The following is a 15558-nucleotide window of genomic DNA, read 5'->3' on the forward strand; positions in this document are numbered from 1 at the left end:
TTAGTGGATTTTATAGTAGCATTTGTTTTTTGATTCAAAAAAATTGCCCTTGAAAGATTATACTAATCAACAAGACAGAGAATAGGATAATTTGACAAAAGGTAAAGATTTCCTCTGGAAGCACCTAGTTCTGATCGGTAAAGCTGATATTTAAATGAGTTGTGTTTAAGTCTCTTGGAAGGGAAATTTAAGAGATGGCACTTTGACTTTGTCTCTTGCTGCCTTACTAACAAGGAATGCCATACAATCATTTCTTTCATTTTTAAACATTTCTCTGAATAGGATAGCTTATAGAAAATAAAAGTGAAATTGGCTAGTTGTTTCCCAAATGAGCATTCCATTTTTAAGACAATGGAGGAGTAGTAGTTGCTTTAGGCTATTTCTCATTTAGGATGAGATACCTCAGATGGTTGAAGAGAGTTTTGGATATAATAAAACAGCATAGAATTGACATCAACTGTGCATTCATAAATACACACATATTCATATCTAATCTAGCAGCTAAAAAAGTTAGCAGTCCTATTGCTTCTGTAGTTTAATTAAAATTTCTGATCCTTCAAATGCACCATTTAGAAATCACATCAGATGCTGTTCATACATTGAGAAGAGGGTGTTCTGGGGTGAAGAACACGGTGACCATTGAATGGGCAACAGAAACTTTTATGAATGCAAGCTTTTAGAGCATCAGTACATTTGTCGCTCAGAAAAAAGAGCACTAGGAATTCTTATGTTACTGTCTGATAATGGCAGATCATTTTGATGACATGGCTAAAAGGATTGAGGTGCATAAAAGTGGGGGAAAGGGGAGGGGCAAAAAATGGATTAGAGGATAAGGTGCACTGCTACTTTAAAATTATGCATGCCTGGCTGCATCCCTGTCCCTCCCACTGCTTGAGGCACTTGCTGAAGGCTTGGGGAGTTCAGTTCCAGGCGGGCCAGCCAGCAGACTGCGCTCTGAGTTTCAGGTAACCAAGCGTTTGCTGTGCAGAATCCCTGACTTGGGCACGCAAGTCTTCCTTGCAGTCGTCCTTCTGCTGCGGCCTATTTGCTGAGACTTTCTGGGGGTTACCGTAGTGTTGCCAGGCAACCAGGGACAGCGGTCCTGGGAAGAGCCATTTGTCACACTGAGGGACCTGGTTGAAATGCAATAAAGAAATGGTAACTCAGCTTATTTATCAATACAATTACTTACACAGTATTAGGGGTCCATATGTAACCTACAAATAGTCATATGAGGAAACACACAAACGTTTGCTAAATACTAAGGCATAGGACGGACAGATGGTGTTGGGTTTCTAATCAGCTTTACCGTGAGCTTAAAGTTGCCGCACATGCTGGGATGAGGGGGGAAGGCCCAAAGTGCTTTGCCAGCTTTATTCGGGACATCTGCAGGTTGGCTTTGCGTTAACTGCATCCTGTGTGTGTGTGTGTAAAGGAAATCTATACAGTTCTTTATCTTGTGAAGGAGAGTGGATGCTGCTAATTCCCTGAGGTGGAGTAGCAATCTGAAATTGCTGTGTGGGGAAATATATTAATAAAATATACGTGCATATGTGTGTATCAAACTGGCTGTCCTGTGGACTTTTTCCAGTGCTTGATTCGCCCAATGAAGATAGGTACCAATGAGTGTTTTGCTATAAACAGTATACTAAAGAATGTTTTTAAGAAGTTTAATAATGTTTCTTAGGGACTCAGAATCCTCATGCTTAGATTGCACCTAAAGTTTTAGAGACACAGCAGATTTTTCTTGACACTCTACTTTTGATTCCCAGACACCAGCTGCTACTCATGTCTTCGCCATCACCACGGAAGCCTCCGGTGTTACCCCCGTGTGAAACCACGTCTGCAGTTTCCCGAAAATGGATTTATCTCAACGTTACTTAAAGCACTCCGCAATAAAGTGCTGCTGGCCAGTGCCCTCGGCCTTTTGACTTATTTAGGAACGCTTGAATCAGAGGAGAATGCTTTTGAGTCAACATGAATTGCCTGGCTCTTTCTCTGGGCTTCGGCCTCTTGTTTTCAGTCCCTGAAACATGGCTCTTTGCCTACTTTGCTTCCATCTCATGGGCTGACTCTCAGGGCCTGTTCCCAAGGCTGGAGAACGTGGCAGCTTTCAAGAAGGTTTCGGTGGTGCCAACTCAAGCAACATGCGGAATCCCAACCCAAAGCACTTTCTGTCAAAGCTCTGCCACAGCTGAGGGCCTTCAGGTCTGTCCTCAGCGGCTCTGCGTTCAGGATTGCCCTTATCGATCATCGCCCCCCACCTACACAAACCTCTTCTCAGCAGGCCTCCGGGGTTGCATCACCAGAGACCAGCGTGACCTGAGTCCCAACTCCCATAACCATTCTGCAAGTTTCATTTTTGGAAATCACCAGAGTTGCTTTGCCTCTCCTCCTGCTCCCAGGCTGGCGGCATCATTTACTCTAGCTGTGTGGTTGAAACTTGAGCAAGGAGGTGTAATGTAAGTAGCAGAGGGAGTGTTAGCTTTCCTAAGGTCCTGCAAAATCAGTTAGAGTCAAGGGAATTGCAACTTGAATTCCAACCTAGAAATGAAGGCACTTTGGAATTTAGGCTAATTGAAGACCAGCTCCTACATGAGGCTTTTCTGGTCAACTTCATTTGACCAAATATTTTTTTCCCTAAATATGCTTTCCCAAAGTGCATCTTTCCATCTTTTCCTCTTTCCATCAATGAAGTGAAACCTCAAGAGTATGTTAAAATAATTTCATGGCAGGCAGACATGTTTGTACCTGGCTCATTTTTTTTCCCCCAGTAGTTTAGCTAAACCTTTAGTCTTAGTTTTCAGAGGCTCAGCCAGGCTCACTGTGAGTTGTAAGGCATGGGGACTAGTAGTACAAATAGTGTATACTTTCAAGGTCATGGTCTAGGTTTGTATAAGCAACCTGCCTTTAATAGAGTATACAGTTGTCATTAGGCAGTGAACTCTCTGAGTGCTGGGGACTGTTTCTGCATTCTTGTTTTCCTAGGAAGAGATATTTGTTTAACTCATTGTGAAAGATGTTCAATAATGAGTTGAACAAATGAATGACATCTCATGTCTGAAAAGAGATAGCTTTCGGCCCTTTGCTTCCTGGTGTCTTCATCCATTAGGAAATATATAGAAAAGCATAAAAGATTGTCAAAAGTTCATGCTATTGACCCCATCAGAAATGCCTTTGGTGAGTTTGGTGTGGGGCTTCGTTAATAATTTTTGGTTATTTTTAATAATCACCTGATTTTCATTCTGTAATAGTTTCTAAAACTGATATCCAATGTTTTCCTTAAGTGTTTAAAGCCAATCTGGAAATGAGAATAAATAGGACAATTTTGAGACTTTTTTTTTTGCTTATCTTTCTTCTTCCCATAGAGCTTCTGGCTCTCCTTGTGATGTTTTCTTTGCATGAGGATGTTGGCCAAGTATCTAAAAACTCATGAAACAAACCAGAAAAGTCTTATAACCTCATAAGCAAATAAGACTTAAATATCTATGATGTTTAGTTTTAATTTGCCAAGTGAAACTTGGCATTTTTTCATTTTGTTTTATTTGCAGTGAAAATCATCTCAAACCATTACCTCTGTTTCTGTATGTACCCTAAAAGAAAACCCTGTTTTCTTACTGTTTGAAACGTCAGTAAATCGAACTTACTTAGTTTATGTAACTAATGTCCAAAGAGTCTTAAAATATTGTCTCTTGACAAATATGGCTAGGGTGAAGTTATTTTTTCTAAATTTTTCCAGGGGATATGTCTCTACAAAATTCATCTTCTATTGGTATCATTTTGTGTAAATAAGACAGAGGAACATTTATAGAGGCAGTAGCACATGGTTTACGGTTTTGAGAGTTCCAAGCATCAAGGTCGTTTCCATTCTCAAAACTAAAATACCTGTGGGAATTGGGGAATTTCGCGGTGTTTGTACTAGATAAGTAAAACAAACAAAACATGGATTATCCAATTATTGTTTATCCAGGAGCAAAATAAATCCAGTTCCTAAATATTTTGCTACCTGCCTTCCTCTCACATTCATTATCTACCAAAGCAAGTATGTTTACAAGCAAACAAAATAGCAAGGAAGATAATCAATAACATATTAAGAAATGCATTTTCAGTAAGCTTGGGGAAATAAGCCTGCATTTGGCAAATACGTTCTTGAGTAATGGTCAAATTCTAACTTGTAGATTTAAACTCAAGAAAAACGAATAGAGGCAATCTCTTCTTGGATTGTTTAAGACATAGAAGTGAGGAATAGAGAGAAAGTTTAATTCCAGTGACTGAGAAATATCCACCTACTAAAGAGTTGAATCACAATAGAATTTTTGTAAAATCATATCTCCGCTTTATATAAAATCTGTATGTCAACTAAACCTATTTGCCCAATATAAAATATATTTTTCATAACTTGATCACCAAATATATGTGCAAAATAGAGTAAAAAAGTGAGAGTGAAATAGTAACTGTTAAGTATTCTCTGATCATATCATCACCTCTCAACTCTCAGAAAGAAAGAATGCAAATGAGGAGGAATGATTTGTGAGAAAAATGTGCCCTTTAAGGAAAGTTTTAAAAACATATTTAGCAATAGTTCTGGGTTGGGCCAGTCTTACCTTTGCCTCTTTGATTCTTCATACTCAGATCACTAACTCATCATTTTTTTTTTTGGTGGGGGGGGGCATATACCAGGCTATGCTGCTATTGTCAGACAACTCATGATTGAATAGGAAGACAGATGGATAGGTGTTATTTCCAAAGCAGCACAATAGGTGAACAGCAAGGAAGTCCTCTTAAGAACCTTGAGAATGTTGGGTTCCAGGATCAGACATTATCTTGGAGATGTCTGAGCTGAGTAAGAGACAACTGGGTGAAGGAAAGAATCCGTACTCCTCTGGGACGTGATGATCTTCTCCACCTTGGGATATACCACCTCCTTGAGTTCTTGGCTGTGAGATGCAGGCTGATGAGCATCTTAAATAGCTAGTTACTTGGAGGAGATATTTGTGCTTAATGTTCATGATATTTCTCTTTAAATAGCAGATTTGGGGGACTAATTTCCTTAGGAGATTCTTCTCTCTTCTGCAAAAGTTGAACTGCTAGATTGAAATGTAATTAGAAATGGGCTCAAGTTCATATCTGTTTCTTCTCAGTGGGTACAGGGTGGCTAAGGCACATGCAATGATGTAATTAGTGTGAAATAAAATCACTTATACTAAACATAAATCAGAGAATATAGAAAACATAAAACATGTCTATTTAAAGGGACGAGAAAATAGTGCTGTTGTAATCAGGATATAAGTGATTTTTAAAAATAACATGTTTTGATAACTGGCCTGACAGTTAATTTTCTGAAAATTATTCTGTTTTATCAAAATATTTCACTGTATTTTTAGAAGATTCCATGACCTTTCATCCCAGATCATTACCATGATCTCAGTGCCCCAGTTGGGCTTTGTGGTCATGGCGAGCTGGGCAGTCCTCTTACAGACACTGGCTTTGGCTTCTGGCCAGTTGATGATGAGCTAAATAAAGACTATAGTTGTCCATTCTCCATTTCATCATGGGAATTAAATAGAGCGATTCTGACTTCAGGGCTAGCAGTTTAGAGCCTTCTATGGACACTAAACTATCTTTACATTAAAAAAAAAAAAAAGGAGGAGAAAATGATTTGCTCTGGTGGCTCAATAGCCAAGCAGAATATGGTATATTGTGCCGCTTCCTATAAAAGAAATGGCAGAGGAACTAATGAGCCAAAAGGCTAAATATTGGTTTTGCAGGATGATTCAACCACTTGAGCTGCCACCATGAATCTCTAATAAAGGGAGTGAAGGTTCTAGCAGATGTACTGTAAATAAGAATTCTATCTTTATTGAAATTAAAGGGTCTTAATTGAAAGAAAGCTTGCCCTGAATATGATGACCTTCAGGTACTTGTTCTTTGTGGCCTTTGATTAGAGTTTGGGATCTGTTGCACCACCATCACTGGACAATGTCATAGCCTGTCCTTTGGTTGTAAACTGACCTTTTCTCTTTTCTGGTTGCTTCCCAAGGTGTGTTACAGAAAAGACAGTGGATGGGCAGATTGTATTCAAACTTACAATATCTGAGAAAGAGACCATATTTTATTACCGCACAGTAAATGGTTTGCAGCCTCCAATAAAAGTAATGACACTTGGGAGAATTCTTGTGAAGAAATGGATTCATCTTAGTGTGCAGGTGAGTAAAATAAAAAATATTTAACATTTGGTTAAGCACAAGGATCTATCTTCCTTTTTTTCCCTTTAAATGGCATCTTCCCATAAGATGTGAAACACTACCTTTCAGATCTTAAGTATTAGTAAGTGACAACTAAAGAAAAACGGTATTTAAATGACCTAATGATGTGTCTTTTGAAATTCCAGTATTTCCACCTCAAAATTGCAGTGAAATGTCTGCAGATGCTTAGGACAGTGCCATTTGGAGTAATATCCTCAGGAAAGTTTTGTTTTATTTGCTTAGTATATTTTATTTAAAAATGTGTAACAGCTCTTTTGCTGTCTAATACTAATTTTAATAGTCATGCAGTATTAAGACCTTGGCCTGGATTTTATGGCTATCTTTTCTAGGTAGTCTGTTATGATATGAATACAATTTGACTGTTGCATTTAAAATGCTGACCTTAGAACTAATGAACTTTACACATCAGGCACTCAAAAGGTGTTATATGATTACTTTAGTTGTCAACAACAGTTTGTATTTGCCTTAGAAGTTGCTAAAGGCTGAGATAACTGTGAGATGACTGCTATTTTATGGTTCTCGGGAATAGACCGTTTATTCTTTGGTTTCTTGAGGGCTCTGGAAGGGTCCAGTGCACTCTAAAGTCACCCTTGCCTTTTACACCAGAGGCACTGTGTACCATAGTTCCCAGTGTATGCTCTCATGTTGTTCAGTCCGACTCTGCAACCTCTTGAACTTCAGCCCACCTCTGTTCTCCACTATCTCCTGGAGTTTGCTCAAATTCATGTCCATTGAGCTGGTGATGCTGTCTAATCATCTCATCCCCTGCTGTCCCCTTTTGCCTTCAATCTTTCCCAGCATCAGGGTCTTTTCCAATGAGTCAGTTCTTCGCATCAGGTGGCCAAAGTATTGGAGCATCAGTGTGAGTATACTCTCATAGGTGCACCCCATTGTGGTCCATGCAAACGCCATTGCACTAGAGGACATTCCCCCAAACTCTGAAGCAGGTAGACTTCCTTATGTTTCTACCATGGTTCTTGGCTTCCTTAATAAAAATTGATTAGAGGCCAGACAAATAATTCAGGCAAGTCTTTACTGGGTCCCCTGCTATAGCAGGGGGGAGCAAAAACAAGTAACACTTTCCCTTGCTCGCTCTTTGAGGTGAGGTGCAAGCTGATTCCTTATATGTGGTGAAAATAGGAACAGGTCCAGGGTCAGACCAGAGAGATGAGTTAGGTGGTCTGTTACCTCTTTGGTGATGCTATGTGCATGGGGCATGTGCAGTACCCTGATTTTGGTCTCAGCTCTTCAGAAGAGGCACTTGGGTTTTTTCATCTTCTCTTATTGTCCATAATTTGCCCCAACTGAACATGTACACAGTTATTTTTAGTAGTTTCTTTGTATTTTGTTGTTCCAGGAGAAAGTTGTCCAGGTTTTGATCCCTGGGTTGGGAAGATCCCCTGGAGAAGGGAAAAGCTACCTACTCCAGTATTCTGGCCTGGAGAATTCCATGGACTGTATAGTCCATGGGGTCACAAAGAGTCAGATACGACTGAGCGACTTTCACTCGTTTACTCAAGCACTGTTGCAAGGGGTTCCAGGTTCCACTTAAAGTGTCTTGAGAATTGTTATTTGGATTTTAAAGTCTATTTCAGTGTCAGTTCAATTCAGTCGCTCAGTCGTGTCTGACTCTTTGTGACCCCATGAATCACAGCACGCCAGGCCTCCCTGTCCATCAAAAACTCCCGGAGTACACTCAAACTCATGTCCATCGAGTCGGTGATGCCATCCAGCCATCTCATTCTCTGTCGTCCCCTTCTCCTCCCGCCCCCAATCCCTCCCAGCATCAGAGTCTTTTCCACTGAGTCAATTCTTCGCATGAGGTGGCCAAAGTATTGGAGTTTCAGCTTTAGCATCAGTCCTTCCAATGAACACCCAGGATTAATCTCCTTTAGAATGGACTGGTTGGATCTCCTTGCAGTCCAAGGGACTTTCAAGAGTCTTCTCCAGCACCACAGTTCAAAAGCATCAATTCTTCAGCGATCAGCTTTCAGCGTAGATACTATTATTAAGGATTTAAATACACTTTAAACATATCTTTGTTTGGTCTGATTGTAACTGAAATTCTGCTATGCATGTGTGCTGCATTGCATTAAAAGCCTTAAAAAGGACATTTAAAATAGAAACACAGAGAGGTGATTGAACACAGAGAGGAAATGATTAATTTCCATAGGAGGGTATTGGCAAAGTGATCTTCAATCAGCACGTTAGGCTTATCTACTCTGCTTTTTGGTAGTATATGAGTTTAGCAAATTCAGTTGGCAGGGAGCAGGGGGTTTCCATGCCATCAGGGTTGAAAGGACCTGCAAAAAGGTAGGTCACATCTGATGTCTATCGCAATGATGGATTCAGTCTGTCTATGCTTGCCTCTCATTTATTCAGTAGTTAGCAGATACAAGACTTATTATATATCTTGTCCATTCTGCCTGCTGCCAGTGTACCAGAACCAGAATTGGGTTATAAAAATATGGAAATAGAAACCACTGAATAAGTGGACTCTACAAAAGATATTGAATGAGTATATTTATTTGTTGCATAGTTTTGTATCAGTAATGATGAACAAATGCTTTTTACTTGCCTTTATATTGCCTTACCTGTGAAACTGTGCCATGTTTTGGCAGGCAGTAGTACATTAAAAGCTTTACAAAGAAAGTTTAAAAATCTAAAACTGAAGAGGTAACCATGACTGAATTACTCCCCTAGGAGTCAGATGCTCTTAGAGTGCCTATTGAAATCAGCATTATCATTTCAATACATGTCAAATATGAGTCACTTCCTAGTTTAGGCAAAATTTCTTTATAAATCTTTAAATCCTCGCCTTCTTTCAAGAAAGGGTAAAGTACTTATGATTTAATGAGACACCTTTATTTCATAACTATTTGACTATCAAGAGAAAACTTGTCCTTTCCAATTTGTGCTCTTCTTTTATTTATTTATTTTTACTTTAAAAAAAAAAATCCCTATTCTACATTTTACATTAAAACTACAGAACAAAACAGTCATAAAGCAGAAAAAATCATGCAGATTGGGTTTTATTCATCTGATATTTATTGATAGATATGGGGATACCCAGCATTTTGGAGATCTGTATTCATTCAAATAAAAATTAAAGAGCAGTAATTTAAACTGGAGATCTGCATAATGTTCCTTTAAATTGGACACAAGTCTGAATACATTTGGGCTTCCCTGGTGGCTCAGACAGTAAAGAACCTGCCTGCAATGAGGGAGGCCTGAGTTTGATCCTTGTATCAGAAAGATCCCCTGGAGCAGGGAATGGCTACCCACTCCAGTATTCTTGCTTAGAGAATTCCATGGACAGAGGAGCCTGGCAGGGTTGCAAAGAGTTGGACATGCCTGAGCGATTAACACCTTCACTTCTCACTTCTAATACATTTAAGATATTAAGATACTTATAAAATTATATTATAGATGCTCAATAAAGAATCACTTTCCTAAAAAGTGATACAAAAAGAAGTGGGAAGAATAACAGGTAAGAGAAATCTGACTCAGGTAATGCTACTCAGTAGTCTTAACAAATATACTTAGCTCAGTTTTCTTATGTGATAAGAGGATTGGACTAGATGTGCGAAACAAGGCTTCCTGGAATTCTCTGTTGAAAAGAAGTGTGGGAAGCTGTTCATTTGTGGAGGGTTGTCTGGACAGACGTGGTTAAGTGACACAGCCAGCTCCTCAAGTGATGCTTGGGTTTATGCTTTTTCCCCTGCTTCCCCCTGTGGTCTGTAATTTACACAGCAATGTTTTTGGTAGACTTCTTGGCCAAGATATGGACAAGTGCAACTTGTAACTCTTTCACTATTTAACTGCAAAGAATATATTTTAAATGGGAAATGTAACTTATTCTCTGTTGCCTTATTATCTAGTGCATTGAAATTCTGTTTGATTTGGGGATCAGGGCCTCCATCATGCTGGGCATAGGATAGAACACATACTTGATAATCTGGCTTCAGTTCAGGTCAGTTCAGTCACTCAGTCGTGTCCGACTCTCCCCGACCCCATGAATCACAGCACGCCAGGCCTCCCTGTCCATCACCAGCTCCCGGAGTTCACTCAAACTCATGTCCACAGACTCGGTGATGCCATCCAGCTATCTCATTCTCTGTCGTCCCCGTCTCCTCCCACCCCCAACCTTTCCCAGCATCAGAGTCTTTTCCAGTGAGTCAACTCGTCGCATGAGGTGGCCAAAGTATTGCAGTTTCAGCTTTAGCATCAGTCCTTCCAATGAACACCCAGGATTGATCTCCTTTAGAATGGACTGGTTGGATCTCCTTGTAGTCCAAGGGACTCTCGAGTCTTCTCCAGCACCACAGTTCAAAAGCATCAATTCTTCGGCGATCAGCTTTCTTCACAGTCCAACTCTCACATCCATACATGACCATGGGAAAAACCATAGCCTTGACTAGATGGACCTTTGTTGGCAAAGTAATGTCTCTGCTTTTTAATATGCTATCTAGGTTGGTCATAACTTTCCTTCCAAGGAGTAAGCGTCTTTTAATTTCATGGCTGCAATCAGAATCTGGCTAAGTTAAGTTTAAAATTGCAAGTCTGTAGTTAATGTGTATATGTATGTCTTTACTCATCCTCCAATATGGCCACAATCAATTAATTTACATGGTATATGCATGCATGTGTGTGTCTATAAAATTAAAATACCTTTACTCATGGATTTGGCTCAGAAACCAGAATTTAACTTACCTAGACACAGTGACATAAAATTAATTAACCAATCTGGCCTTACACCTTACCTCAGAAAGTTCACTTAGTGTCAGCTTTCCATCAGTAAAATCAGAATTCTAATTTCCCAAATATAAAAAAAAAATGAGTTTTAAATAATTAAATCCCTGGGCAAAAAAATGGTGCTAGGAAGAGTCAGACATTCCAAATTTTGGAGGTCTATTTTCCTAAACAAAAAAATGCCTGATATTACTGTAATGGATCTAACAGCTTTTATTCAAGAACTAGCATTTTGAAGCTTCAACCTGTTTGAAAATGATTAGTTTTTAAATTAATATTCATTCAGGGACTTGATCTGACATGATTGCCAATTTAAATTTTACTTTGGGGTTTAATATATTGGCTATTTCAAATTATATCAAGCTGAAATTCGTTATGTCATATTTTTTGTACTAAAACTGGAAAAAAATCAATTCAGACTTTTTATTATCGAATGGGGAACACTGATAACATTAGCAGATTTTTTAAAGCTTCGTTTTCATATTGTATCAGCATGTTATGGTTATTTTAAGAGATCTCTTTGGATTTTCTTTTTTTTTAAGTTTTAAAATATGTAAAAGGATTTTACTTCAGCAGTTTGTTAGGGCTTCGTGAGTAAAGCAGCTTGGAAGGACATTGACATTCTGTTGTGTATCATTTAAAAGTAAAACCTCAGAGTTTCCTATGAGAACAGTTTTCCCTTAAATAGTTCTACATATTTTATAAGACTAATAGCATCAAAGAATCATTAGTGACCCTTTAATAATTATGCTGAAATGTAGTAGTATTCTATAATTAGAAGCTGATGAAATACTGCAAGTGTGGAAGCAAGAATTGGTTTAGCAATGAATTTTTCAGGACATCTATGCTATTTTGAGGACTCCTTGAAACACTGACAAGTCAAGAGCCACAGATGGTCCTAGCTACAATAATGTGAAAAAGAGCAGTTCTAATCTAATACAGAGAAGGGAAAAAAATGCATGGGTAAATAAAGTTTCTGGGATCAATAGATGAAGAATAGGAGTTTCATAATCATAGTTTGTTCATGAAATATGTTCTTTTGATTTATGTATTCAATCTGAAAAAGGGAAACTATTGATGGTTCTGGAGAAAAATAAAATGCAATTTAACCAACATTTGTTAGAATAGATAAACCAACTCTCTCAATTAATCTCTGGAGTGTATGCCCATGTGCACACTTTATAAAGGTATTTCCATGTCTCTATTGATTGAGGGAACGTAAACTGTCCTTGCAACCTCATGGAACCTTCTTCATTCATTTCAGGAAGCTCTGTGTACTGGGATTCTCCTGGGAGCACCACCTCAACTCCTACCAGAAGGGAATCTCAATCCATATGGTTCCTTTAATACTTTTTATTGCTTTAAACTGTAATTATTTACATGTATATGAAAGACTTCTGTTGTGTCTAGTCAGTTGAATATCACCCAAGTTAGTGGAATAGTTTGTCATTTGAAACAAAGATCAATAGAATTTAACAAAGCTTTTCAGAATACTCAGTTAAAAATGATGATAATAAAAGCTGTGATTATTGAGCACTAGTTAGTTGTACTGGATTAAAAAAGGAGCCTTGCCAAGGTTAAACTTCCTGCCTGAATTTAAAATCTCATGTTTCCCTGACCTTTACCTAAAAAATAATGAATTGCTATGAACCTAGATCACTGTAAAGATAGAAGGAGTACTTGCATCAGAAGTACGAGGAGTATCAGAATTCTCTAAATGTCTCCTTGACAAAAACCAAGAACTGAAAAGACATATTTGCAAAGTAAATATAAATTAATTTTCATACATGTTTGTACATATTTGTAATGTCAATGTTTGTAATGCTTCACATATTTACATGATTTGTACAAATAATTAAAATCAATATATTTTTACGATTATACTCTCAGTGATACAGGTGGCTTAATGCATAATATAATGTAATTTTATGTTCTCAGTATCTCCATGGTTTATAACAGTCACGAAAGACCATGGTGGACTAAAGAAAGAATATTCTACTTAACCTTCCCTGGTCACCTGATCCATGACATACAGAACCAAGCCCTGTGACAATACAGTAAAAATAAGGCAGAATTTTTACCACCTTATTAGAAAAAGGTAAAACCATCCAAGTAAAAATTAATTTTTCTCTTTGCATGAGACTTTAAAATATCATATTTAGTAAAAAGGCAAAGTTCAATTCTTGATATCTTAATTTGTGCAACCCTAGGAAAATGATGTAACTCCTTGAAATGTTAGATACCCATGACAATTGGGAACAAAGATAAACCCAGACTATTTAACTTCTACCATAAATGTGACATGTAAAGAAAAAAATGTCTGATGAAGTGGTGATACTTTACAGTCTGCTGTGATGGAGCTTACAGTTTATTAGAAAGAAAAGACAAATAATCACACCAATGAAAGCCAAGTTATGACTGTGATAAGTTCTGTGGGATCATCTGAAGGACAATTTGATCAAATCTCTGAAGTTAAGAAAGGCTTACTTTGAGGAAACTGTATTAGATGTGTGTATTAGTTTTCTGGGCTTTCCCTAAAAACCACACACTGAGTAGCTTAAAACAACAAAAGTGTATTCTCTTCCGGCAGAAGTTTGAAATCAAGGTATCTGCAAGACCATGCTCTTTCTGAAATCTATAAAGGCATAGCCTTACTTGCTGCCTCTCATGTTTCCCAGCAGTCCTTAGTTTTTAGATGCATTGCTCTCATCTCTGCCTCCAACATCACATGACCATTTTCTCCATTGTGTGTCAGCGTCTTCTCTTTTTATAAGGACACCAGTCATGCTGGGTTAGCGTCCATCCTAATTCAGTATGACTTCATCTTAACTGGATTATATCCACAAAGACTATTCCAAAATAAGGTCATATTAACAGTCACAGGGGTTAGGACTTTAATCTGTCTTTTTTGGGATTGTTGCAATTTAACTGATAGTGCCACTCCAGTACTCTTGCCTAGAAAATCCCATGGATGGAGGAGCCTGGTGGGCTGCAGTCCGTGGGGTCGCTAAGGGTCGGACACGACTGAGCGACTTCACTTTCACTTTTCACTTTCATACACTGGAGAAGGAAATGGCAACCCACTCCAGTGTTCTTGCCTGGAGAATCCCAGGGATGGGGGAGCCTGGTGGGCTTCCGTCTATGGGGTCACACAGAGTCGGACACGACTGAAGTGACTTAGCAGCAGCATGTATTCAAAAGAACATATGGAACTGAACTAGGCAACCGGAATAGAGAAGAACATTCCATACATGCGTAGCACATAGTGCAAATGCCCTTTTGTAAAAGGGACTCTGTTGCATCAGTTCAGTTCAGTTCAGTTCAGTCGCTCAGTCGTGTCCGACTCTCCGCGACCCCATGAATCACAGCACGCCAGGCCTCCCTGTCCATCACCAACTCCCGGAGTTCACTCAAACTCATGTCCACAGAATCGGTGATGCCATCCAGCCATCTCATTCTCCGTCGTCCCCTTCTCCTCCCGCCCCCAACCTTTCCCAGCATCAGAGTCTTTTCCAGTGAGTCAACTCGTCTCATGAGGAGATACTAAAAGGCCAGTGCGGGGGTGGAGTGCAGCATGCAAAATGAAGCCAGAGCCACTGAAAGATACTATGTTTTAAAGATCATTGTGGTCATGTTAAATTTTTTTCAAGGGGACTCTATTGAAATACTTTATATAGGAAACAGGGGGAGACGGAAGAAGTTGGGGAAGGAAGGAAAATATGTGGCCTGGGCAGATGTTGGTTGCAGTGAAGAAGAAAAATTTATATGAGGACAAGAAAAAAAGATTGTTAAATTACCCTTAGAGTCCAGGTGAGATATAAGTATACCTTGAACTATATTTTCAATAATAGATACACAGAGAAGGGGTCAGCTTTAAAATCTATTTAGGAATTAAAATCAAAGGACTTGTTGATTGAAAGAGAGTAGAGGTTAAGGTAAAGGGAGATGTTTATAAATCTCAGATTATTGGCTTTTGGATGATTGTATGAATAATAGTTTCATTTGTTCAAAGAGATACATTGGAAGAGAATTCTGTTTTTGATATTCAGTACTTACAAGCTAGACTGCAGCTCAGAGGAGTAATTCTTAACTCTAGAAATCATTAGCATCATTGCTGCTACTGCTGCTAATTCGCTTCAGCATAGACGGCAGCCCCACCAGGCTCCCCCACCCCTGGGATTCTCCAGGCAAGAACACTGGAGTGGGTTGCCATTTCCTCCTCCAGTGCATGAAAGTGAAAAGGGAAAGTGAAGTTGCTCAGTCGTGTCCGACTCTTCGTGACCACATGGACTGCAGCCTACCAGGCTCCTCCACCCATGGGATTTTCCAGGCAAGAGTACTGGAGTGGGTTGCCATTGCCTTCTCCATTAGCATCACTGAGAAACTTTCAAAAATATTCAGATGTTAACACTCCAGCGTGTCTTCGTTGCTCTGAGGTGGGGCCCAAGTATTGTTTCTTCCTTTCCTTCCTTCCTTGATGGATTACAAAATGTATAATAATCAGAATTTAAGGTAGGAAATGGCCTACTGCAATTCAGGT

At 38.9% G+C, this 15558-nt stretch overlaps 1 protein-coding gene across 1 annotated transcript in view; it reads left to right on the forward strand.

The window, feature by feature from the left end:
• Positions 1 to 1977: 1977 nt before the first annotated feature.
• The window catches only part of USH2A (usherin), a 969245-nt gene continuing 955664 nt past the window's right edge, over positions 1978 to 15558 (forward strand). Inside the window, exons 1-2 of the mRNA XM_055419911.2 lie at positions 1978 to 2462; positions 6041 to 6206. Coding sequence (XP_055275886.2) covers positions 1978 to 2462; positions 6041 to 6206 — 651 coding nt within the window. The remainder of the gene's footprint in view (positions 2463 to 6040; positions 6207 to 15558) is intronic.

Source organism: Moschus berezovskii, chromosome 17 (genome assembly GCF_049115385.1).
Source record: "Moschus berezovskii isolate FMDL1 chromosome 17, NW_MosBer_1.0, whole genome shotgun sequence".
Lineage (NCBI taxonomy): Eukaryota > Metazoa > Chordata > Mammalia > Artiodactyla > Moschidae > Moschus > Moschus berezovskii.